Source organism: Nematocida minor (genome assembly GCF_024244105.1).
Source record: "Nematocida minor strain JUm1510 chromosome Unknown 7925, whole genome shotgun sequence".
Lineage (NCBI taxonomy): Eukaryota > Fungi > Microsporidia > Nematocida > Nematocida minor.
This window is the reverse complement of record NW_026250402.1, coordinates 1-20,721: the sequence shown is the minus strand read 5'-3', so window position 1 is coordinate 20,721 and position 20,721 is coordinate 1. Positions and strand designations below refer to the sequence as shown.

Sequence of the window (20,721 nt, the reverse complement as noted above, 5' to 3'; positions counted from 1 at the left end):
AATGTTTATTTATACTTTTTCCCCTTGCATAGTCCCCCTGTGCGGCAACCAATCAGCTTATGTACTATCAAACACCGAAAATTTTTTATTACATGCCGCATATGCAGACCCAGGAGAAAACAAATGAAGGGGCTGCGTACTCCACTACTCCTTTCTACCACAGAGTAGTAGACGGGTTTCTGCCCCAGGAAGTCCTCAGCTCTGTGCTGGAGATGTACAAAGAAAGCGAGTTCTACGAGAAACACTCAGACTTGTTTCACTTCTACCAAACGAACGAATTAAAAAACGAAAAACGGTATCAGCCTTTTCTCAATATGGTAAAAAATGAAATGAAAAAAGACCTCCAGAACATAAACAAGGAGGTGCACAGCCCAGAAATGGATTTATTTGCCTCCTTCTATGCCCCCGGGCACTTTCTCCTGCCCCATGACGACTGTGTGAGCCAGCGTGTTTTGGCGTTTTCCTTTTATCTGAACAGCACAGAGGATGAAAATAGCGCAGCAAACAGCAGCGCATCTCCCTCTGAGGCTCTCCAGAGCGCAGCAGAAAACAAAGAAAATTCTGAGACATGCTGCAAGAAAAATGGAAAACTTGTTCTGTATGCACAGGACGGAAAAACAGTTGCCAAAAGAATCGCAACAGCTGCTAACAGACTCGTGATCTTTGAAGTGTCTGGAAAGTCCTACCACGAGGTAGAAATGATGACCGCAGGGCGCAGATCAGCATTTACAGGATGGATGCGGTCAAAAGAGCACAGACCAAAGAGCATAGAGCTGAGCTACCACAGGAATCGATACTGGTTCTTCCACATGGAGTACATGATAAATGTTGACCTTAAAAATGCTCCTGTTCTCTCTTCTATGGACGAATGCAACACCAGTGAGTACATACAAAAAACAAAAGAGGTGCTAGAAGGCTTGGAGTGGAAAAGAAGGCTAAACTGCATATACGGCTCGATTGACGAGCCCGAAGAAGACGAAGGAGGCCTGACTGAGATAGCGCTAAATGTAACAGCTGTAACAGGAAAGACAGTAGACAGCATGGTGGGAAGGATAAACAAGGAGAGCTATCTTCTGCTAAATGACCCTTTTAACACAAAATCCGACTTTCTGGTTGTCTTGTCTCTGTACAATGGGGATATAAATATAGTCAATCCAGAAGGCGATCTGGTTGGCAGCATCAAAAAGCCTGGATACTACATCTGGCCTGCCCCCGGGGCTTTATTTATTCCTCCCAGCGAGAGCGAAGGATACATCGTAGCATACCGAATGAACGCGCTTCCAGACAGTAAGACAGTTGAATAGCATAAAAGAATTTGCACACCAAAGGATTTAATAAAAAGGAAACTACAGTTATGTGTGTATTGAAGTATAATAGTGCAATACTAGGAGAGTAGGGCATATCTCTGTGTTCTGAATCCAGAATGCATTTGTTCTTGTTATTTAAGGTAGGAAAAAACAGCTAATGATGATAAGAGCTGTGCAGTATTCCAAAACAGAAGAGAGATGTGTTGGCGGTTAAAGTTTCTACAAGCCAACCTATCTTTTTCAGATTTGCTAAAAGCATGAGGTGTTTCTTTAGCTCGTCTGGTTCAGAATCCAAGAGAAACCCTGGCATATCTCATCCTTTGTCAGAAGAGTTTTTTCGGGTGCATTGATCACACCATCTACTACCCTGTAGCTCACGCCATCCAGGGCCTGTTTCAGACTTTTTCTAAACTGCACATACCCCTCCATCTCCATCTTGTTACTAACAATAACCAGCAGAACAGAAGCCCCTGCGTTTGCATCTTTTATGACCTTTATCTGTCCTATTACTTCCAGCATGTTTCCGCTTGTCAGGCTCTCAATAAAATACACGATAGAGTGCATGCCGGTGATGCAGTCCCAGAACAGATTGCAGTGGTCTCTGTCGTGCATTTCCACAATCGAAAGACTTCGATTTTTCTCTGATATTTTGTTGTATGTTAGATACTCGCTTCTGTGCGTATACACAATCTTAAACTTTGAAAGGAAGACGCTAAAGAAGTCCTCTACAATGGCATACTTCTTCTCAGAGCCCAGCCTAAGGACAAGAATAAAAACGCTTTGGTCTCGGTACAGCTTGGAAAGAAGAAACCCCATCTAATAAAAATAACAAAACACACTCTTTCTTTGCTATAATTTATTTGTTTTCTTTTGCGCCAATTACCATGGAGGCTGATTGCTTCGAAACTTTTCTCTTTCAATTTTTGTACACCTTCTAGCTCACTCCACTGCGCTAGCTAATTAATCCATTCCCACGAGCTGTCTACAGCATATAAAAATCTATTTTAGGTAGCTAGGGCTCTCTTCTGCACATTCTACATGGTACATGAGAATTTCATTTTCTTTTTTTCTCATGACGAGCGGAGATAGAAGCGTGCTCTCACTTGCTCTTCTAAGACAGACCATGCATACTCTGTTCTCATTTACTGTTTTTATGTACTCCAACGCCTCCTCAATCGGCTGTTTTTTGAGTGGAAGAGTCTGAAAGTAGGAAGACAGCTGGAGTATATCCGTTTTTAGTATTTTTACCTCTCCGTCTTGTTCTTCTATGTGTGTATTTTTAATTATGTACTTTTTATCACCCACTTTCTCTATGTGCACAGGACAGACCTCCTGATCATTTGTCACAAGAGTTATAAGTCTATTCAGCTCTGTGAGGTTGTTTTCAAGCTCTGTTTTTCCCAGCGAAAAGTCTTTTAGCGTGTTTAGGATAGAGAGCATTTTGTAACAGCACTCATTATATGCTCTTTTTTCCATATTAATTATTTGTTTTAGCAAAAGAAATAATGGTAAAAGAGGCTGAGCCAAGACAATTCACAGCAAACCAGGCAGAGAAGTACCTGCGGGGAATCACCACAAGCGAGTCAATACTAAACGGAATGAAAAGAATATCGCTGTTCAAGGGCATCGATGCTGTCAAATACCTCATGAACGCAAGAAACCTTTCCACGAGCGATGCAAAAACCGTAATTTCAACCCTTTTGGACAACCACTACATTGTGCGCGTAAGGCCCTCCGGCGACCAGCACACACTCGACATCTCCTACGATTTTAACATAAACCACGAGTACATCTGGATAAAAGAGGGGTCAAAAACATTCTTGTTTCTAATGAGCATACTGGGCCTGATGTTTGCGCTAACCATCGCCATGTTCCCGATTTGGCCCAGAAGTCTGAAGGTTGTAACAGGGTATCTTTTCTATGTGCTGATAGGAATAGTCATTTCTCTTTTATCTATCACAGTTGTTCGATTTGTCCTGTATATTTCCATATGGCTGGCAACGCGCCGTAGCTTCTGGCTGTTCCCCAACCTGTACGCAGAGTGCGGAATTCTGGAGAGCTTTGTGCCGCTCTATGGATGGGACCAGGAGGAAGAAGAAGCCGGCCCAGATGCCGCACAGAAAGCTGAAGCAAAAAAGATTAAAGATAAATAAATGTATTTTGCATTGTGAACACGTGCTCTTCCATGCTGCTAGTATCCTTTAGCCCCAGTGCGTACGCATTCCAGACTTTTATCTTTCATTTATGCAGAGCCACTGCAAAATTTATATGCGAAGAGAAGAGGCTGCACAGATGCTGGGATGCGAGCTGAAAAGCACGCCCGAGGAAATAAGAAAAAGATACAGAGTGCTCTCAATGAAAATGCACCCAGACAGACCGGGCGGCTCAGAAGAGAAGTTTGTGCAACTAAACCAGGCATACGAAGTGCTGACACAGACAGAAGAAAGAGACATGATAACAAAAAACATGTTTGATAGATTCAGGGCTATGTACGCAGGCTCTGAGGAAGAAAAGACAGAGCTGATTGATCTCTACAAAAAGCACAAAGGACAGATGGCAAAGATCATAGACAGCCTTCTTCTAGGAGAAGACGAGCAAGAAGAAAGATACAGGAAGATCCTGGACGCAGAGATAGAAGAGAAGAAAATACCCGAGTTTCCAAAGTACAAAGCCAAGCTCCTCATTCTGAACAAGAAGAGACAGGCCAAGAGACAGAGAGAAAGAGAGGCAGCCGAAGTGCTCGCAAAAGACATGGAAGAAAGAGCAAGCGCCAGAAAGGAGAGATACAACAGAATGATAGAAAGGCTTGAGGAGACCGTGTCAAAAGCACCAGCCCGAAAAAAGAAGGGCGATAAATAAATATTATTGTTTACGGTGATAAAATTACCATATGCATCCAAATCTCACTTACAGACCCTTTCCTATAAGTCCATGAGCAGAGTCTGCTGTGCAAAATACCGGGAAGAATCAATGCATGCTATGCAAATACCAGTAGAAGTAATTTAGCATTTGTTTACTATTTTTTTATGATTATAAGAGTCCAAGGGAGAGACAGAACTATGCGTATTGAAGTGGTTGGCACAACGACTGCAGAGCAAATAAAGGAAGAAATAAACAGCAGAACAAAAAGTGTCTGCACAGCGCTTTTGCACAATCAAAAAGAAATGGTTGGGACTGTTGAAGAGAACAAAATGGAGAATGGAGAAGTACTTACAGCAGAGTATGAAGTGGTGAAAGAGCCTGAGGCAGAAGACGCCCCATCCGAGAAAGCATCCAAGGACTCTGCACAGGAAAACGGTGTGTGCCACCACGGGCCATCTGGGATGTGCAGTAACTGCATGGCTGAAGACTCCTGGGTCTCAGAGCAGTTTAAAGAGCGGAGATCTATCTCGCAGGGCGCATACGAAGAGTACCTTCACTCTAAGCTGAAATGTCTGCAGATAGAAACACATCTGCCTCCTCCCTGCGGAACACACAGAGCCGAGCACAGATGCAATAAGTGCATTCCAAAGGAGATATACCTGGCACAGCAGCCATTTCGCCCGGTTGACCACATCGAAGTCCACGACAGGGCCATAATAGAACAAATTCTCATAGAGAGAAAGGAGAAGAACGTGCAGTCTGTGCATTTTCTTGTAGGGCGATACTCAGAGTATACAGAGGTCCCTAAGGGCTGCAAAGCTGAAGTGTTTGCAAAGATAGCACCAAGACAGAAAGGGCTTACAGACGGCTTTTTGATAGACGAAACAGACCCGATCCTTAAAGGAGAAGATAAATCGCTGAATAGAGTGCTGAGGGCATTGAATATGCAGATTGTAGGCATGGTGTACACAAGAATCATGAAGGAGGAGTCGCCTTTTATCAGCGCGCTGGAGGTGGCCTTTATTGCCAGAATGCAGAATGCATTTGGAGAGTGGAAAGACGGGGAGAGAAAAGGGTCGCGCTTTGCAACTTTGATTCTGAGCGGAGTAGAGGCCTCTTCAGAAATATACGAGTGCATGGCCACGCATCTGGGCATGGAGCTGGCGCTAGATGGCCTCCTGCAGGCATCTGAGAATCCTCTTGAAATGTCGGTTAAGTCCATAGACGTGATATGGCGTGATAAAGAGGGAGCGCACACAGGAAGTAAAATACCAGTTGAATATCTGGTGGTTCGCCCCACGCATGGACTCACACAGAACAAACGGCTTTTTTGTATAGACACCAAACGCAACTGGTTCAAGCGGGGCATGGGAGTGAGCAAGCTAAAGAAGCATTTCCAGAAGAGTCTTACTGAGGAGTCAATCTGCCAGGTAAGTCTGCAGGCTTTCTCGGATCTGGACGTGCTTTTGGAGCTGGAAGACATGGGAATTCTGCCAGACAGTCTTCTAGAATGCGTAGAGAAAAACGACAGTGAGCTGTTCAAGAAAAACGTGCTAGAGAACAAGTTCGATGAAATTGTAGATATCGCAAAAGACTGCAAAGAGTCCTTGCCCTGGTGCTGTAATATGTGCACACTGCAAAACGCAGCCTTTCGAACAATATGTGAAGCCTGCGGGCTTGACAAAGGCTCATACTAAGCCAGTTGCAGAAGAAGAGTGTATAATTTCTAAGAATCTTTAAAGAGAGGGGTCTACAGAAAACATGTTGATTCATAAGACTGCATAGATCTCAGCTGAATGAAAAAGCAAAAGGTGTAGATACAAAGTGATAATCTAATAAACCTCTTTTTATCAACTGTGCACTGCTCCAGTAACTTCTATCCATTTATTCTGTCTCTGCTAGAATTAATAAATTATTTAAAAAGTACCTGTTTAGATTTTTAGTGTTTAAATGTAATCCAAGAACAAATAATTTACTAAGTAGAAAACCTCTGCACTAAAACCAGAGCCTCATACAACATAAGGCTGTGCTAATAAACAAAACAAGTTAATGAGAGCACAGAGAACAGACTAAAAGCATCTATTGGTACAGTATAAGTCTTTTTGTTTTTATGAAGAGAATGATGGAGCGTGTACACTTTTGAAACGTAGGTGCAGAAGAACAGATGATAAACATCGTAAGAATTAAAAGCATTTTTAAAGATTATTTATTGAAGATAAGCAGGGCTTTTCATCATAGATCATCGTTGTTCTTAGCATTAGATTCAGCATCAGACTTTTTTTCTTCTGTGCCCGCAATAAAGTTTTTCAGAGTTTCAATTTCTACTTGTGTAACTGCCTGCGCATTCTCAATGTTCTCGGTATTTTTTTTTACTTCTTCAGCAAACTTGTGCACTTTATCCTTGATGTTCTCTGCAACCTCTTCATTCTCATCCTTATTGTTTGCCTTTTCATGGGATATGTTTTTTTCAAAGGATAGAATCCCGTCTTTTAGCTCTTTTATTGCATGCTTCATCTTTATAAGCTCTTCTTTTCGTGTGGATAGCGACTTAAATGTGTCACTTATTGTCGTAGGTATTATATTGAATGCATTTTTATCCTTTAGATCTTCGTAGATCTTTAAGACTTCATCTATACTTTTGCACTGTTCATCTATGTTGCTATCTGTGTGCTGCTCTATCGCTTTTTTATAGCTGTTTATCATGCGCATCTGCTCACTTTCATCCGAGAGACTTCTCTGTATGAAAATAACAAATATAATCACAAGCAGAATAACTATTCTTCTTACTATCTTTCTAACTTCCATTGGTAATTTTTTCTCTGGCTGCATATATTATACTCCTTATTAAGGGGAGAACATTCTAATTGGCTGAAATATTTTGTGCAGAGCTGCAATGCACTCTCATGAAGAAAGTAAGCGAATGGGCACTTCTACTACTGTATTTATGCAGCTAGAGCTATATAAACAGCTTGGCTTTGGATACATCTTTAATATTTGCATCTTTGGGGCAGTACGGGCATTTGAAAACCATGCCTTTGAAAGAGGCAATTTTTTCTAAAGCGCGGATGCTAATTGCATGCCCGCATGTAAGTATGCACGGAGCATTGTCTACTGAGCACTCGGTTCGAAGAATAGGACAGAAAAAGGTGGAATGGAACGAAAGGGCAGGAGGAACTGCTGATTCTATCTCTCCATCGCAGCTGTACGGCGACAGATTGATGGACTCCATCGCCTTTCCCACATAGTACAGAGTTTCAAGAGAAATTGCGTCTACAGGCCAGTCTACTCTCTTGGCGCGCAGGAGCCTTTCTACCTCTTTGCAACGGTGCGGGAATACAAGCAAGCTCAGAACAATTTGCACTTCTTTGTAGCTTTTTGAGCTTTTTGCGTACACATGCCCCGTCTTCCCGTCAAAGTAAAGAATTGTGTCGTTCTCTTCAATAAAACATTTTTGAATATTGTCTATGGTATCTTGTAGAAGAAGTTCCTTTTTTTCAAAATTGTCTGGGAGACGCAGAGGCTCTATGTAGCTGTCGTTGATTATTCTGTAGATGTTGGAAACAATGTCTAGAGGAAAAGGATTCTCCCTGTAGTTTTCAATGAGACTAGCGCATTTTTCTTTTACTTGGCATATTTGCTGGAACCGAGAAGACTTTCGAGTTATTGAGTGTGACGGCTTTTTCCCCAGCTCATCAGACCACGGGCAGTATGCCTTTAGAATGTCAACCCTCTCTGTTTCCTCCTTCAGCGGAAACATCTCCTCCATTTCCTCTAGAAGAGTGCGCGCACTTTGTATTGCATTACTCCTGCACAGATGTTCGGTAATCAGAGCGTATATGTATGGATCTTCACTGGCCTTTCCCTCTACTGGAGGAGCTGTGCGAGGTGCACACGCTTGGTCCAAAGGAAGCTCTGCGAGAGGGGCCAGGCTGTCCATAACAGCATTTTTGGCGAGCTCGGGTGAAAATTGGTTCTTTTCTTTGCACTGTTTTAGGTACTGTTTGAGCTGGATGGACAATTGTCTTATATGTTGGGAAGCCTGCATGAAAAATAAACAAACAAATTACATATGCCAGAACAAGTTCCAAACACACTAAATATTATTAAAAAACTAACGGACATGCTTCCGCAGCTTTCAGAGACTGAAGCAGAGGCCGCTCGATACCAAATAGAGCAGCTGAAAAATGAAAACCCTTTTCTCTCGGGAAAAGACAAAAACCCCGGGAGCGTTCTGGAGTGCTGGGAGGCGCGAGACACAAGCAGAGTCAAAATTCTAAAACAGAGGCTTGATCAGGAAAAGAACCTTCTCGAGGGCTACAAAGTCATTCTCCAGGAGAACACCACGGATGTTTTGCTGGAAAGGGTCCAAAAGTCCCAGAGAGTCATATACTTCATAGAAAGAGAGATCGCAATGATAAAAAGGTTTCTGTCAGATGCATGCCTGAAGGACAAGAGCTACAACCCGAGCATGATTTTTGACTCAACAAGCATGGAGCCTGAAAAAATAGTTAAGCACAACGGAAAAGCCCATCTCTCCATCATAGGCATTTTCAGCAAAAACCCGCTGCACAAGAACATGAGCATAAACATATACACCGATGATACATTCATAGGAAAAGTAGAGGCGGGCGAGATTGAAGACAGTAAGTCGATCAGCATCGAATTTAAAGATGTGTACCGGATAGAGTTTATGCTGAAAACAGAAAACGATGTGGTTGCTGGCCTGGTGTACTTTCCGATTGAAAACCTTGTGGATGCAGAGGATGTTGGCTCGAAGTCTTTCTACTACACAATTGCAGAGAAGAGCATGCTTAGCATTTCGTTTGGAAACTGCAAACTTGAAGAGTGCGGAATCCAGAGAAATGGCACGTCCATTATAACCAAAAGATCCTCTGGGCATCTTCTGCGAAAGCTCGAGGACATCTCGCTCTACCGGTGCGGAGTGTGTGGGCACAACGAGAGCAAAGACCGTGCTTCGCAGTTCTACAGATGCGACTGGTGCAAGTTCACATGCCATGCACACTGCATGAACCTGATATTCTTCGAGTGCTTTGAGTTCAAGAAAAAACAGGAGGCTGAGTCCGACAAAAAGGCCCTTGAGAAAGAGGTTGAGGAAATGAAAAAAGAGCGGCTGAACATAATAATTGCAGCTATCGACATCCGAGAAAAGCCCAACGACTATGACGAGCTGGCAAACAGGATGCAAAAGCCCTCGAAAGAGATAATCAAAAAAGGGCACAGTGACTCAGAGAAAGACAGCTCCGACAGCGATGATAAAGCACAAAAGCCTGTCAAGAGGTACAGCGTTGAGCACAATCTGGTAAAACAGAAAATGCTGGGCATAACTTGGTGCTGCCACTGCGGAGAAAGGATAGGGATGCTGACCGTGGCTCTGGAGTGCTCTGTGTGCCAAAATGCGTACCACACAGAGTGCAGAGGCATGATCTTTAAGTCGTGCGGAATCACCAAAGAGCTGCTGGAAGGGCTGGTTGCATACGTGCCAAAAAAGAAAAAGAAAGACAAAAGTGAAATATCGCTCAGTGAGTTCAAGTTCTTGTATCTAATATGTCCAGAGGGCAACGGCAAGGTCTATCTGTGCAGCTGGAGAGACAAAACAGTGGCTCTGAAGGCAATCAAGAAAAAGGATATTGTTGAGAGCAACAGTGAAGAGCTAGTGGACACACAGCGAATTTGTCTAGAAATAGCCAAGTCCTCTGGAAACCCATTCATTGTAAAGATGGAGGGATGCTTCCAAACAACAACCCACATCTTTTTCATACTGGAGTTTGTGGAAGGGGGTGATCTGTACTACCATCTCCACAGTAGAGAGATAACACCGCCTGAAATAAAAATGATTCTTGCCGGGCTGACCATAGCGCTTGAGTGGCTCCATGAAGAGAATATAATATACAGAGACCTTCGGCTGGAAAACGTCATGTTCGCAAAGAACGGGTATGTGAAGCTGACTAACCTTGGGCTATGCTCCATAGGCGCACCGAACGGTGTTGCGCACACTTTGTGTGGCAGTTTCCCAAATGTTGCGCCTGAAGTGATCGATGAACACTACACAAAGGCAGCTGACTGGTGGAGCTTTGGCGTGCTGGCATATCAGCTCGTTCTTAAAACATCGCCGTTTATAGCTGGGAGCATAAAGCAGACTAAAGAGGCGATACAGAACGACCCACCGGCCAATCTAGAGCTCATTGAAGAGCCCATGCGCTCTCTTATAGTTGGCCTCTTGGAGAAGAGTGCAGACAGCCGAATTGGAACAAAGTCTATATGGGAGATAAAGAACCATCCGTACTTCAGCGACATAGACTGGGACAAAATGAAAAAACAAGAGCTCCCTGTGGTATGGAAGCCCTCCACTGAAAAGCCGTGCATGAACTTTGAATCAGCGCAGATAAAGAACAGCCCTTCTCTGAGCCCTGCTGAAGAAATAGACAACTCCCACAACGCCTATTTCCAAAACTTTTAGTTGCTCTAAAATACGAGTATACTGTGTGTTCTGGTCCCAGGGGTACTATTTAAATAAACATTTATAAATTATCTGCCTTTCTGTGAAATATTTTTTAAACGGTAAGTGTGCAAATGGCATACACTATAACAACAAAACATATTTTATTTAAGAAATTTGGCTATACATTGGCTTGACCTGAAAACTCTGCATTGGATACAGGACCGGCGGCTATGGAACGTATTTTATTTGCGGGCCTACTATTTCAATGAGCCCGCGCTCATTTAGGTTTTTCAAGGCTTCTGTGTACTCCTGCACATTCCATTCAAATATCTCTGTGTGCGTCTTTTGTATATTTTCAGATAGATCATTAAGGGCGCACTCTCCTTCCTGTTTTAGCTTTCTAGACACCCATGCTTGGTAGTAAGACTTTCTGTTTCCGATGCGCTTGGCTGCGCCCTCGCTTGCCTTTAGTTTTATTTTCTGCTCAGCATTTGCGAAGTTGTCGTTGAGAAAGTACACATCATCAACGCACAGGATAATGGCAGCCTTCTGCAGGGATTCTATGATATTTGTGGCTGATTTAGTGCTGAGCCTAACGGCTAGAGTTATTTTATCAAGGGTTCCCGGCTCTTGTTCTAGCATCTTTAGAACTGCATAGTGTGTAAGCGGCATTTCTATGCAGTACATCCGATCAGTCTCGATTTCTATCTCAACGGTAGAAAGCGTGTCCACCCAGGTAATCTTTCTTCTGGGATGCTTTGCAAGATACTGCTCAGAAAAGACCTGTGTAATGCCTTTGATATCTTCGGGGAGGTTGATGTTCTGCACGGCATCTTCCGATATTGGCCACACATATGCCGTTGCAATGATTCCATAGAAAAATATGTCGTCTCCGTAGCTTGTTTTGTACCTATAGTGCCCAAAGCCATACTTCTGCTTGAAGAGCTCGTTCTCTTTTGTGCTCAGCACCATGTCGTTAAATATGCGCTGCACTTTCTTCTTTACCACCCACGGGAAATTCAAGGAGTCCGATGTTGACTTTTCAATAGAAGGGTCAAATCTCAGAGAAAACAGGCGCTCTGAGAGCTTGGCAATGTACAGCGTGTAGAATATTTCTTTTTCTTCTTTTATCATGATGCAGTCCAGGAGCACTTTGGCCATTTTTATCTCTGCGTAGTCTTTTCTGTGTATAAGAGCCTCAAGATAGACAGAAAGCTCTTTGCCTATGCCCGGCCGTGTTATTTTTATAGAGAGAGTCTTTTGCAGGACGCCCAGTGTTTTGTCACAGCTCTCAGAGGTCAGCATGTCTGCAAGCTCGCTGTATGCAGCAGAGGCAGCGGCACAGCTTTTATCCGCAGGCCAGACGCTGAGACAAAACTCGCTCAAGTAGACGAGGAACATGGGAAAGATTTTCTTTTTCAGCACGCGAATTGCGCTGCACAGGATTTGTATCTCGTTTTTGTCTTTTCTGTAGAGTATTTTCTGCACTTCCTCTTTCAGTACATCTGGCTGCTTTGGGAACAAAACCTTTTCCAGCGAATCCTCCAAAACAGAAAGCGATATGGGAAGAAACAGAGGAGCGTATGTTTCCATGTAGCTGGAAATGCACAGGCTGCACTGCGCCAAATACCCTGGCAGATCTTCCTGCTGTGTCTCTATGTCCTGTTTGAACTCAGATATTATGCTAGAGAGCAAAGCTGTCTCGTAGTTGTTTTTGTAGTACTCGAATCTATCTTCCGAGTTTGTAGCTATCTTGCTCAGAGAGCGCAGACACACCTCTGCATGCTCCCTCTTTTTTGGGAGAGACTCTGAGAGAGAGGGAAGCTTTCTTTCGTACCTTTGCCGGAGAATGCACCGCTCCCATATCACATATCCCAGGTCTTTTATGTTTTTGCACTCTTTATTTTCAAGGATTGCCTCGTTGAGGTGCAGAGCCAGCAAGTCGATTGTTTCCACTGTCGTTTCGTACTGGCAAAACGCCTCTGCATAGTCTTCTATCCAGTCTTCACCGTGTATTTTCTCTCGCAGCTTGACAGCCAGCGCAAAAAAGAACTTTCCAATGCACCAGTGAAGGCGCACTGCGTAGGAGACATCGCCGCCGCTTACTATTTGGTAGATCGAGGTGTATATTTCCATGCCACTGCACTCCATGCCGCTAGCAAGCTTGTTTGCCTCTGTTTGGAATGTTTCCCAGAGCGCTGTAAATCTTTCTGTATTTATTCCAACTACCGGAGGATTCATTCTCTGTTTATATTTCAATTTATTTAAATAAATAAATGTAAATAGAAGACTTCCATTGCACAGATGGCCAAGAAGCCAAATATCTGCGAGTATCCGCTGGAGCACTAACAAACTTGCAGAAGTGTGCATGCACACGCAAGGCCAGCTGAGTGTGCCCTTTTTGCGCAATTTGCATCCGGCAGTTATTATTTAAATATTTTATTTTTAGAGCCCTTGACATTTCAACAACATCAATGCTGCAAGTGGAACAACCAATAATGACGGAAAAAAGCATAAGAAAAAACTCAGTCTACGACAGAACACAGGAATACTTCACAAACTACAAGAAGTTCATGGTTGTGGAGATGACAAACATCTCCTCCAGCCAGTGCCAGATAATCCGGCAGGCCTTAAGAGGAAAAGGAGAGTTCTTAATGGGAAAGAACACCACCATCAAGAGCGCGCTCAAGAAGCTTATTGACGCACACCCTGAGCTGAAGGACGTGGAAAACGTTATCAAAAACAACGTTGGACTTGTTTTCACCAACGGGTCTTTGAGCGAAATCGAGAACATCTTCGAGGAGAAGAAGACGCACGCAGTTGCCAAGCCAGGAGACTTGTCCCAGTGCGACATCTGGATCGAGCCCATCATAACAGGCCTGGACCCAGGAAAGACCTCTTTCTTCCAGGCTCTTGGAATTGCCACAAAGATTACAAAGGGTAAGATCGAGATCTTATCAAAGTGCAAGGCGCTTACGCAGGGAAAGAGAGTAGGGCACTCGGAGGCAGCTCTTCTTTCCCTTCTTGGAGTCACGCCGTTTGTGTACAAGATGAAAATCACGCACGCATACTCCGACGGAAAGTTCTTCGACTCAGAGTACCTCAAGATCACCAGCGAGACAGTCGAGTCTATGGTGAAGGAGGCCGTGAGCACTCTTGCCGCTCTTGCGCTTGGAGCAGGATACGTAACAGAGTCTACTGTTTCCCAGGAGCTGCAGCTAGGAGCAAAGAACATTATGGCGCTTGCTGCAGGAGCAGGATACAGCATGCCAGAGCTGACTTCTCTTTTAAAGTAATAAAGCATCTTTAACTCTATCTGTTTACACTGCACTTTATCTGCTTCTGCAAGCAGTACGCATTCAATCCACATCTGTCTTTTCTTTGGGCTGATTAGCGAGAGAGTGCAGCAATAAAGCGGCATTGTTTTTTTTCACTATGATATTCACACCGGAAAATGTAAAAAAGCTGCAAGACATAGTTGTGGTGGTATACCGGGGGAAGTACGGAAATTACGAGGTGGCTGCGCATCCAAAAAGACTGTACGAGTACCGGCGTAACACTGCGTGCTTGGAAGAAGTGCTGTGCACTGAAAGTATCTTTTCAGATATTAGCCGGGGAAAACTTGCCAGCAAAAAAAGCATAAAAGACGAGTTCAACACCACGGAAAGAAAAGCGCTGGAGATAATACTGAGCCAGGGGACTGAAAGAAAAGACAGCGCAACAAGAGAGTACGAGCAGCAGAACGCCAGAAAAGCTGTTGCAGAGGGGCTTGTGCAGAGAGTCCGAAAAGGGGGCAATAAAGTGCTCACCCACCAGGAGGCCGAAGAAGTTTTAAAGAAGATAAACTACACGCCAAGTGCAAAGCCCATAAAAATACAGCTCTCTGACGTGCTGAAGAAGGCTGTGCATCTAGGATACAGCCGCAGAGCGCTTAGAGTCAAAGTTGACAAGGAAATGGACTGGTCTGAGATTGTAGATACGCTCCCACACGGCTCCTTTTTTAGAAAAGCAGAAAATGTTATAGAGGCCTCAGATGATTTGTACGGCGCCATAAACAGACTGGCAGCCGCGAGCGGGGCAGAGATAGAAGAGCTCCCCGAAGTAGAAGATGCTGAGATAGAGCTGTAATAAATAGATAGAAAACGATTTTATTGCTGCTGGGATGTTTTCTCGATATATGCTTAGCAATATCAGAGACTGAGAAGACACACCATATACACCATATAGGTTCTAGCACAGGTGTGTAGTATACACATAAATACAGCACATAATAGCATAGTATGATTTGTTTGATGTGTTTGGTCCTTTGCTGGGTTTTGCTCTCTAATCAGATGTCTTTGAACCAATCTAGTCTGCTGGTTTCGGTAGGTTGTAACATCTTTGCTTAATTAAAAATTGATTATATATTTGGAAAACTTTTACAAATTTTTATTAGCATCATGGTAAGTGGAATTACATTAAATCAAGTTGATCAAGCAATCAGCTTAATACAGTCAAGGTCTTTTCCAATAAAAAAGGACCAGAACAGCAGCACAACTCTCATGAGCCGGTTCAAAACGATTGTTTCGTTCTGCATTGTGTTCTTTCTCAATATAGTAGCTTTTTCGTATTTGGCAACGCTGTTTTTCAACAACATGCCCATTGTGAGCAGCGTGTTAAAAGAGTTCAATTTCCCTGCACTGGCAAGCGCACTGGCAGAAAACAAGCTGTTTCTCACCTTCGTAATGTGCATGGGTGCTCTGCAGTCTGTTACTTGGTGCTTTGTCCGGGCTTTGCAGTACCTATATCCCAAAAGAGTAATATTTGCCAAACAAATCTCTCGGCTGGTCACAACAAGCACGCTTCTGGGAGCCTGCGGCGTTATAAGCATGCTGGCTTTCAACATGTTTGCAAAAGAGATCTCGATAGAAATACAGGTCCTGCTGAGCGGAGTGGTGTGCATACTGCTTTCGCCCTTTGGGTATATGATAAGCAACACAATAACAGACTACTATGTTCCAGCCTCAGAAAATATCCCAGATTTTGACAAGGCAGTCCAGACATACAGAACAGATGATGGCAAAACTGTTTTCGAAGACGTGTACATCCTAGAGCAGAAAAAATACAGAGATGCAAATCCAGAGGAAGATCTGAAAAGCACTGATCAGAGGCTGGAGACTTTCAGAACTGCCATGGGAATGAAACAAGACGGCGAAAAAAGCATAAAGACCATCCTTCCCCTGGTTTTCTCTCTGTGGGCCATGCTGATCACCCTGCCACTAAGCTCGCTGGTCTTTTTACTCAACGCCCAAACTCTGGAATGGTTCTGCAGGTCTATGCTGATTGTATACAAATATGCAAACAAGTCCCCGTATTTATCATACACCTCCATAACTATAGCTCTAATGACCGTCCTACAGTCGTACGGCACAGTGCTGCACATACTATCATTCTTCATGGGGTCTCTAGTTGGAGAGTCTCGGTGCGGGCACTCTTTCATAAATGCTGTTGTAAACAGTGTTAAAAAAACAGCGCTAGAGTCGATCGAAATCATTGCCAATGTGTTCTGCGAAACCATACGGTGCACATTTGTTTTTTCTATGTCGCTGCTTATAGAGCTGCCGATTAACATCATGCGAGCTCTGCTGAACAGGAGCCTGTATCTAATCGAATATCCGATCTTCCGCATGGTCAATGCAACTGGCTTCATGATATTCGGGTGCCTCAGAAGCTTCAAAAAGAGCTTTATGTACTTTAGGCTGGGGATGTATCCGCTAGAATACCTCAGAGTCGGAGACCGCGAGAAGTTCTTTTCGAACGCAAGCGACCTTGGAGAAACGCTTTATACAAACCTAAGCATCTTCATGCTGCTCGCTCTGGTCATCATAGGGATCATCGTGTTTACAACTCTGTACCAGACCTCTTTCGTGAAAATGGGCTATGGAGAAAGCCAGATAATGGTTCTGTCTAGGCGCATGTCTCTAAGGTCAGCCTGCTTTGTGACATACATTGGCTCCCTGCTGTTTATACTCTTTATCCCAGGCACTTTTATTCTGTTTACAGCAAGATCTCGCTTTATACTGGATTTAGCACTATATGATATAAATAACTACATGCCGTGCGGCGGTTAATAGTATGTACATTTATCTATGCCATCTCACAGAATAAATACCTAAATAGAAAAACTCAGCTAAGTAATAAATCTAGAACAAAAGTGCCGTAAAGTACACTGCAGATAGCACAGAACAACACAGTTGCCTAACAGATACACCTACATAGCATTATACAATAGAAACAAATAAACTATCTTTGAAATAAAAACATTTTACTATTAAAGCTTGTTAAAGAGTTTTGTTCAGTCTTTCTTTTTTCTTTGGCATCTTTAAAATAATGGGTATATAAAACATAAAACTTAATTATATACACTTTTTTATTAATATAGAAGCTGCACCCAAACTTGCAGCTGAAAAAAAGTCTACGTCAAGTTGCACAGTACACTTTTTATTTGCTAAAACTTTAAAAGATGAAGATGCAGAAGAAAAAAGACGTACACTTGGCTAAATGGGTATACACTAACTTATTATTGCTCTATCTCTCCAAAGCATATCTGTCTAATATATGGTGCTATGCTTTTTAATTCTAATATGTGCTTTTTATTTATTTCCAGTCAGTAGCTATAAGAACAGGCCTCTGCAGCAGGCAGCAAATAGCACACAATGCCACACATAGCAACAACATGCATGCCCATTTGATATGCTTAGCAAAGAAAGCATGCGCATTATTTACCACCAAGAGATAGGCCCAAGCCCGGGGCCATCCATAGATGCATATATCGAGGAGCCTGCTGTGCTGACAATTGCCACTTTACACACCTCGCCCATGCGGATGTATAAGATGCACTCGTTGTACTTCCACCCCCATATGTCCACAGTTGTTCCCATGCGCCCAGAAACAGCTGTGAGCTCCGAGGAGGGAGGCAGCTGCGCAGCTGGAACAAAAACCGAAGGAAGAAGGGGATGGTTGAGAAGAATGCCCGAGGCGTCTTGTTTTTCAACAGTGCACGTAAGGACCTCCCCTGGAAAAGCCTGGTATATGATGAGTCTGTACGTTACTAACGGATACAGCACTCCTTCGTGTATTTCTACATCGTCAATAGCCTCCACACACAGCGGAAAAAGACTGACGCCAGTTCCCTCCAGCTGTTTCCCTGGAACCTGCCACTGCAGCTTGGCTAGAATCGCGCTGCCTATGTCCTTTTGGCACGGAGAAATCTGCAGTCTTTCCTTCTGTACTGTTTCAATGAACATTATTTAAAAAATTCAAGCATCCACCAGACACTTTACCATCAGAGGACTTTGCACAAACCACAAATATAAAGACTGCTCTTCTGCGGTCTAAGAAGCCCAGAAACAAGCAGCTGTTTCTAGCTATACTTCCGCTGGAACACTCAAACACCAGTCCCATATGCGCAAGAAATGGATGTACAAGTAAGTAAACAGAAGTGTATTTATTATACATATAGGCTCAGCTCTGCAGATAAATACACTGATTTCTCCAACTAGATCTGTTAGATATCACAGAACATCATCTGCAAAGCAAATAGTACACAGAAATCTAGCTGGATAAGCATAAAATGCCGTTTGAACAGGCTTAATACACAAAAGATGCATAATATATTATCGGTGCTCAGTAGGAGCAGGCTTTATAGGTGCGAGCAGCTCAAGAGCTGCAGCTAGCTATTTTAGACATTTTGCTGCAAAGGAGAAACAAGTTTGCTTTTGACAAGGGCAATAAGGTTCATCAGACAGATTCTTTCGTTGGGCAGCTGGATAAAGATCTTTCTGCATATCTGCTCTATCTCTGCAGGCATCCCCGTGTAGTCTACTTTGCAGTGAAGAATCTTTGGATACAGAGAGTACAGCGAGGCAGAGACAAACGCATTTTTCCCTGCAGCCAGATAATAAAGCAGGCACCCGAAGCTCCACACGTCAAGCGATTCAAGAGAAATAAAGGGGTCTGTGCTTTTGATCATCTCGGGCGCCATGTATGCAGGCGTTCCCTCAAAGGGCAGCATGTGTTTTTCAACCACGCCGTTCTCGGAAATAATGGAGCATCCAAAGTCCACCAAGCACGCACCGTGTCTTGACACGATGACGTTGGACGGCTTTATGTCTAAGTGAAAGACGCCCAGGGAGTGTATCCTTTTCAGTGTTTCAAGGATAGAGAGCGCAGTGTAGAGAATCTCCTGCACGCTCAGCAAAGTCGGCGTGTTGTCAAGAGAATACCCTGGGCAGTACGACAGAACAATGAAGAAAAAGGTTTCGTTTTCTCTCCACTCTTTTAGGTGCACAACCCCAGCCTTTTTCCCCAAGCGCAGCAGCGCTGCGATTTCTTTTTGGGCATGCCTGGTTCCGCGTTTTCTACACTTTCCCTTGTTTATGACCTTTATAGCCCAGGGCTCTGCGTCCTGCTCGGCCAAATACACCACAGCATACATCCCTTCGCCCAACATCTGCTTGAACTTGTAGTTGCCAAGCTTGTAAAGTGCTTCCATCTGTTTTTTTATTTTTGTATGGATAAATACAGCGAAGTGCAGAGTGCAGTAGAGAGTTTAAAAAGCACAGTAGAAATGTCGTTAGAAAAAGTAAAAGACTGCGCCAGCGGGTACACGATGGACACGATTGTGTATAAAAAAGAATCCATACCGTTTCCAAAAGAAATAGAAGAAACAGCGCAAGACGAAGGGCACGCGGGGCTGATTGAAGGGGTGTCCTCTGTCTGGGCAGCAAACCGCGGAAAGCTTGTCATCTGGAACTACAACACACACATGATAAACGAAATAGAAACAAAAACACAGAAGGTGCAGGCTGTCTTTGCAATCAAGCCAGGCAATGACATCTTCACGTCAAATGTGCAGCACTGCATTCTTCTGTTTACAGAGACGAGCGCCAGCATGATGTGTCTATGCAAAAGCCCAGTGGCGTACATCAGCATGGACATAACGGTAGACTTGCCTGTGGTGATGACATGTGTCTGCGAAACAGACGATGGCAGAGTTTTTATGGGGGGCGCAGATGGAAACATATACGAGTTTGTCTATAAAGAAAGCAGCTGGCTGAAAGGATACTCTGCAAAGATTGTGTCCCATACGCACGGAGTGATGGCACATATTCTGCCCTTTTTGTACGCAATGGGCCACAAGCCTGCAATAAAGCAAATGGTGACGACCTACAAAGGGATGCTTGTGCTGTTTGAGGACAACACCCTGGAGGCGTACGAGCTGAAGAAGTATCTAAAGAAAATAAGAACAGCTGATCTACCAGAGCTAAACACCAAACACCACATACAGCTAGTGAAGGTAGATAGAAGAAGCTACTCAGCCTACCTTATTCTCCCAGACGCAACCCGAATCTTTTTGGACGACAATGCATATGCTATAGGAAAAAGGCCCATGCCCTCCACAAGGATAAGATCGCGGCTGGCTACACACAGCACGATAAAAAACGAAAGATTTTACCAGATAGGAAAGAACTTGGTAAGCATAGGACAGAAGGACAGCGATCCAGTTATCACAATCATCATATCAAACCAAAAAGACACAGCAAGCCCTGAGAACTGCTGCACTGTCATAGCAGGCGCAGAGTACACGCACGTAGCTCCATCCGGGAGAAAGCATGCGCCAAATCTAGCAGAGAGTCTTATTGTGGGCGAAGAAGTTGCCTTCTTAGCGCCAAACAAAGTGGATCTGTACCACATTATGAACGGAGTAGAGCTGATGGAAAGAGCATGCACAAACCCAGAAGGGATGTTTGCATTCATACAGAGAAACGGGCCAGAGCAGGCGCTTATCTCAGCGCTGTATGCAGTGTCAGAGGGCGCAGTGTCTCCTGCTATAGACAGCCTTTTCAAAAAAACAGAGGGCCTCCAGAAGAAGTCCATCTCAATGTGTGCAGCAACTTTTATCTACAAAATATGGAACGTTGACATATATGCCATACTCAAAGAAGACATAGGCATAGACGTAAGCGAGTACATTGAGGAAGTAGACAGCGCAATAAAAAAAACAAGAAAGCTGAAGAACTTTGTTATCAGAGAGTGCACAAGCATCAATGC

At 43.7% G+C, this 20,721-nt stretch overlaps 16 protein-coding genes across 16 annotated transcripts; 9 read left to right on the top strand and 7 right to left on the bottom strand.

Moving 5' to 3' along the window:
* Positions 1–92: 92 nt before the first annotated feature.
* On the top strand, positions 93–1,304 carry NEMIN01_0031 (prolyl 3-hydroxylase /prolyl 3,4-dihydroxylase; the record flags this gene model as incomplete). The annotated part of the gene is made up of 1 exon (XM_051475973.1): positions 93–1,304. One exon carries the CDS (start codon positions 93–95, stop codon positions 1,302–1,304), a length of 1,212 nt encoding a protein of 403 aa, XP_051331933.1.
* Positions 1,305–1,577: 273 nt separating this feature from the next.
* On the bottom strand, positions 1,578–2,123 carry NEMIN01_0030 (uncharacterized protein; the record flags this gene model as incomplete). The annotated part of the gene is made up of 1 exon (XM_051475972.1): positions 1,578–2,123. The coding sequence occupies one exon, from the start codon at positions 2,121–2,123 to the stop codon at positions 1,578–1,580; it is 546 nt and encodes a 181-aa protein (XP_051331932.1).
* Positions 2,124–2,306: 183 nt separating this feature from the next.
* Positions 2,307–2,783, bottom strand: NEMIN01_0029 (uncharacterized protein; the record flags this gene model as incomplete). Its single annotated transcript, XM_051475971.1, has 1 exon — positions 2,307–2,783. The coding sequence occupies one exon, from the start codon at positions 2,781–2,783 to the stop codon at positions 2,307–2,309; it is 477 nt and encodes a 158-aa protein (XP_051331931.1).
* Positions 2,784–2,812: 29 nt separating this feature from the next.
* NEMIN01_0028 (translocation protein SEC62) lies at positions 2,813–3,460 on the top strand (the record flags this gene model as incomplete). The annotated part of the gene is made up of 1 exon (XM_051475970.1): positions 2,813–3,460. One exon carries the CDS (start codon positions 2,813–2,815, stop codon positions 3,458–3,460), a length of 648 nt encoding a protein of 215 aa, XP_051331930.1.
* A 115-nt stretch (positions 3,461–3,575) lies between these two features.
* Positions 3,576–4,166, top strand: NEMIN01_0027 (DnaJ-like protein subfamily C member 9; the record flags this gene model as incomplete). The annotated part of the gene is made up of 1 exon (XM_051475969.1): positions 3,576–4,166. The coding sequence occupies one exon, from the start codon at positions 3,576–3,578 to the stop codon at positions 4,164–4,166; it is 591 nt and encodes a 196-aa protein (XP_051331929.1).
* A 167-nt stretch (positions 4,167–4,333) lies between these two features.
* NEMIN01_0026 (nuclear protein localization protein 4) lies at positions 4,334–5,866 on the top strand (the record flags this gene model as incomplete). The annotated part of the gene is made up of 1 exon (XM_051475968.1): positions 4,334–5,866. The coding sequence occupies one exon, from the start codon at positions 4,334–4,336 to the stop codon at positions 5,864–5,866; it is 1,533 nt and encodes a 510-aa protein (XP_051331928.1).
* A 535-nt stretch (positions 5,867–6,401) lies between these two features.
* NEMIN01_0025 (uncharacterized protein) lies at positions 6,402–6,974 on the bottom strand (the record flags this gene model as incomplete). Its single annotated transcript, XM_051475967.1, has 1 exon — positions 6,402–6,974. One exon carries the CDS (start codon positions 6,972–6,974, stop codon positions 6,402–6,404), a length of 573 nt encoding a protein of 190 aa, XP_051331927.1.
* Positions 6,975–7,125: 151 nt separating this feature from the next.
* NEMIN01_0024 (uncharacterized protein) lies at positions 7,126–8,214 on the bottom strand (the record flags this gene model as incomplete). The annotated part of the gene is made up of 1 exon (XM_051475966.1): positions 7,126–8,214. The coding sequence occupies one exon, from the start codon at positions 8,212–8,214 to the stop codon at positions 7,126–7,128; it is 1,089 nt and encodes a 362-aa protein (XP_051331926.1).
* Positions 8,215–8,238: 24 nt separating this feature from the next.
* On the top strand, positions 8,239–10,647 carry NEMIN01_0023 (putative protein kinase C eta type; the record flags this gene model as incomplete). Its single annotated transcript, XM_051475965.1, has 1 exon — positions 8,239–10,647. The coding sequence occupies one exon, from the start codon at positions 8,239–8,241 to the stop codon at positions 10,645–10,647; it is 2,409 nt and encodes an 802-aa protein (XP_051331925.1).
* A 210-nt stretch (positions 10,648–10,857) lies between these two features.
* Positions 10,858–12,870, bottom strand: NEMIN01_0022 (uncharacterized protein; the record flags this gene model as incomplete). The annotated part of the gene is made up of 1 exon (XM_051475964.1): positions 10,858–12,870. One exon carries the CDS (start codon positions 12,868–12,870, stop codon positions 10,858–10,860), a length of 2,013 nt encoding a protein of 670 aa, XP_051331924.1.
* A 233-nt stretch (positions 12,871–13,103) lies between these two features.
* Positions 13,104–13,925, top strand: NEMIN01_0021 (large subunit ribosomal protein LP0; the record flags this gene model as incomplete). Its single annotated transcript, XM_051475963.1, has 1 exon — positions 13,104–13,925. The coding sequence occupies one exon, from the start codon at positions 13,104–13,106 to the stop codon at positions 13,923–13,925; it is 822 nt and encodes a 273-aa protein (XP_051331923.1).
* A 139-nt stretch (positions 13,926–14,064) lies between these two features.
* On the top strand, positions 14,065–14,757 carry NEMIN01_0020 (ribosome maturation protein SDO1; the record flags this gene model as incomplete). The annotated part of the gene is made up of 1 exon (XM_051475962.1): positions 14,065–14,757. The coding sequence occupies one exon, from the start codon at positions 14,065–14,067 to the stop codon at positions 14,755–14,757; it is 693 nt and encodes a 230-aa protein (XP_051331922.1).
* A 311-nt stretch (positions 14,758–15,068) lies between these two features.
* NEMIN01_0019 (uncharacterized protein) lies at positions 15,069–16,739 on the top strand (the record flags this gene model as incomplete). Its single annotated transcript, XM_051475961.1, has 1 exon — positions 15,069–16,739. The coding sequence occupies one exon, from the start codon at positions 15,069–15,071 to the stop codon at positions 16,737–16,739; it is 1,671 nt and encodes a 556-aa protein (XP_051331921.1).
* A 651-nt stretch (positions 16,740–17,390) lies between these two features.
* On the bottom strand, positions 17,391–17,915 carry NEMIN01_0018 (DNA-directed RNA polymerase III subunit RPC8; the record flags this gene model as incomplete). Its single annotated transcript, XM_051475960.1, has 1 exon — positions 17,391–17,915. The coding sequence occupies one exon, from the start codon at positions 17,913–17,915 to the stop codon at positions 17,391–17,393; it is 525 nt and encodes a 174-aa protein (XP_051331920.1).
* Positions 17,916–18,349: 434 nt separating this feature from the next.
* NEMIN01_0017 (uncharacterized protein) lies at positions 18,350–19,162 on the bottom strand (the record flags this gene model as incomplete). The annotated part of the gene is made up of 1 exon (XM_051475959.1): positions 18,350–19,162. One exon carries the CDS (start codon positions 19,160–19,162, stop codon positions 18,350–18,352), a length of 813 nt encoding a protein of 270 aa, XP_051331919.1.
* Positions 19,163–19,180: 18 nt separating this feature from the next.
* On the top strand, positions 19,181–20,719 carry NEMIN01_0016 (uncharacterized protein; the record flags this gene model as incomplete). Its single annotated transcript, XM_051475958.1, has 1 exon — positions 19,181–20,719. A coding segment is annotated over one exon (1,539 nt), but the record flags the coding sequence as incomplete, so codon positions are not given.
* Positions 20,720–20,721: the final 2 nt, after the last annotated feature.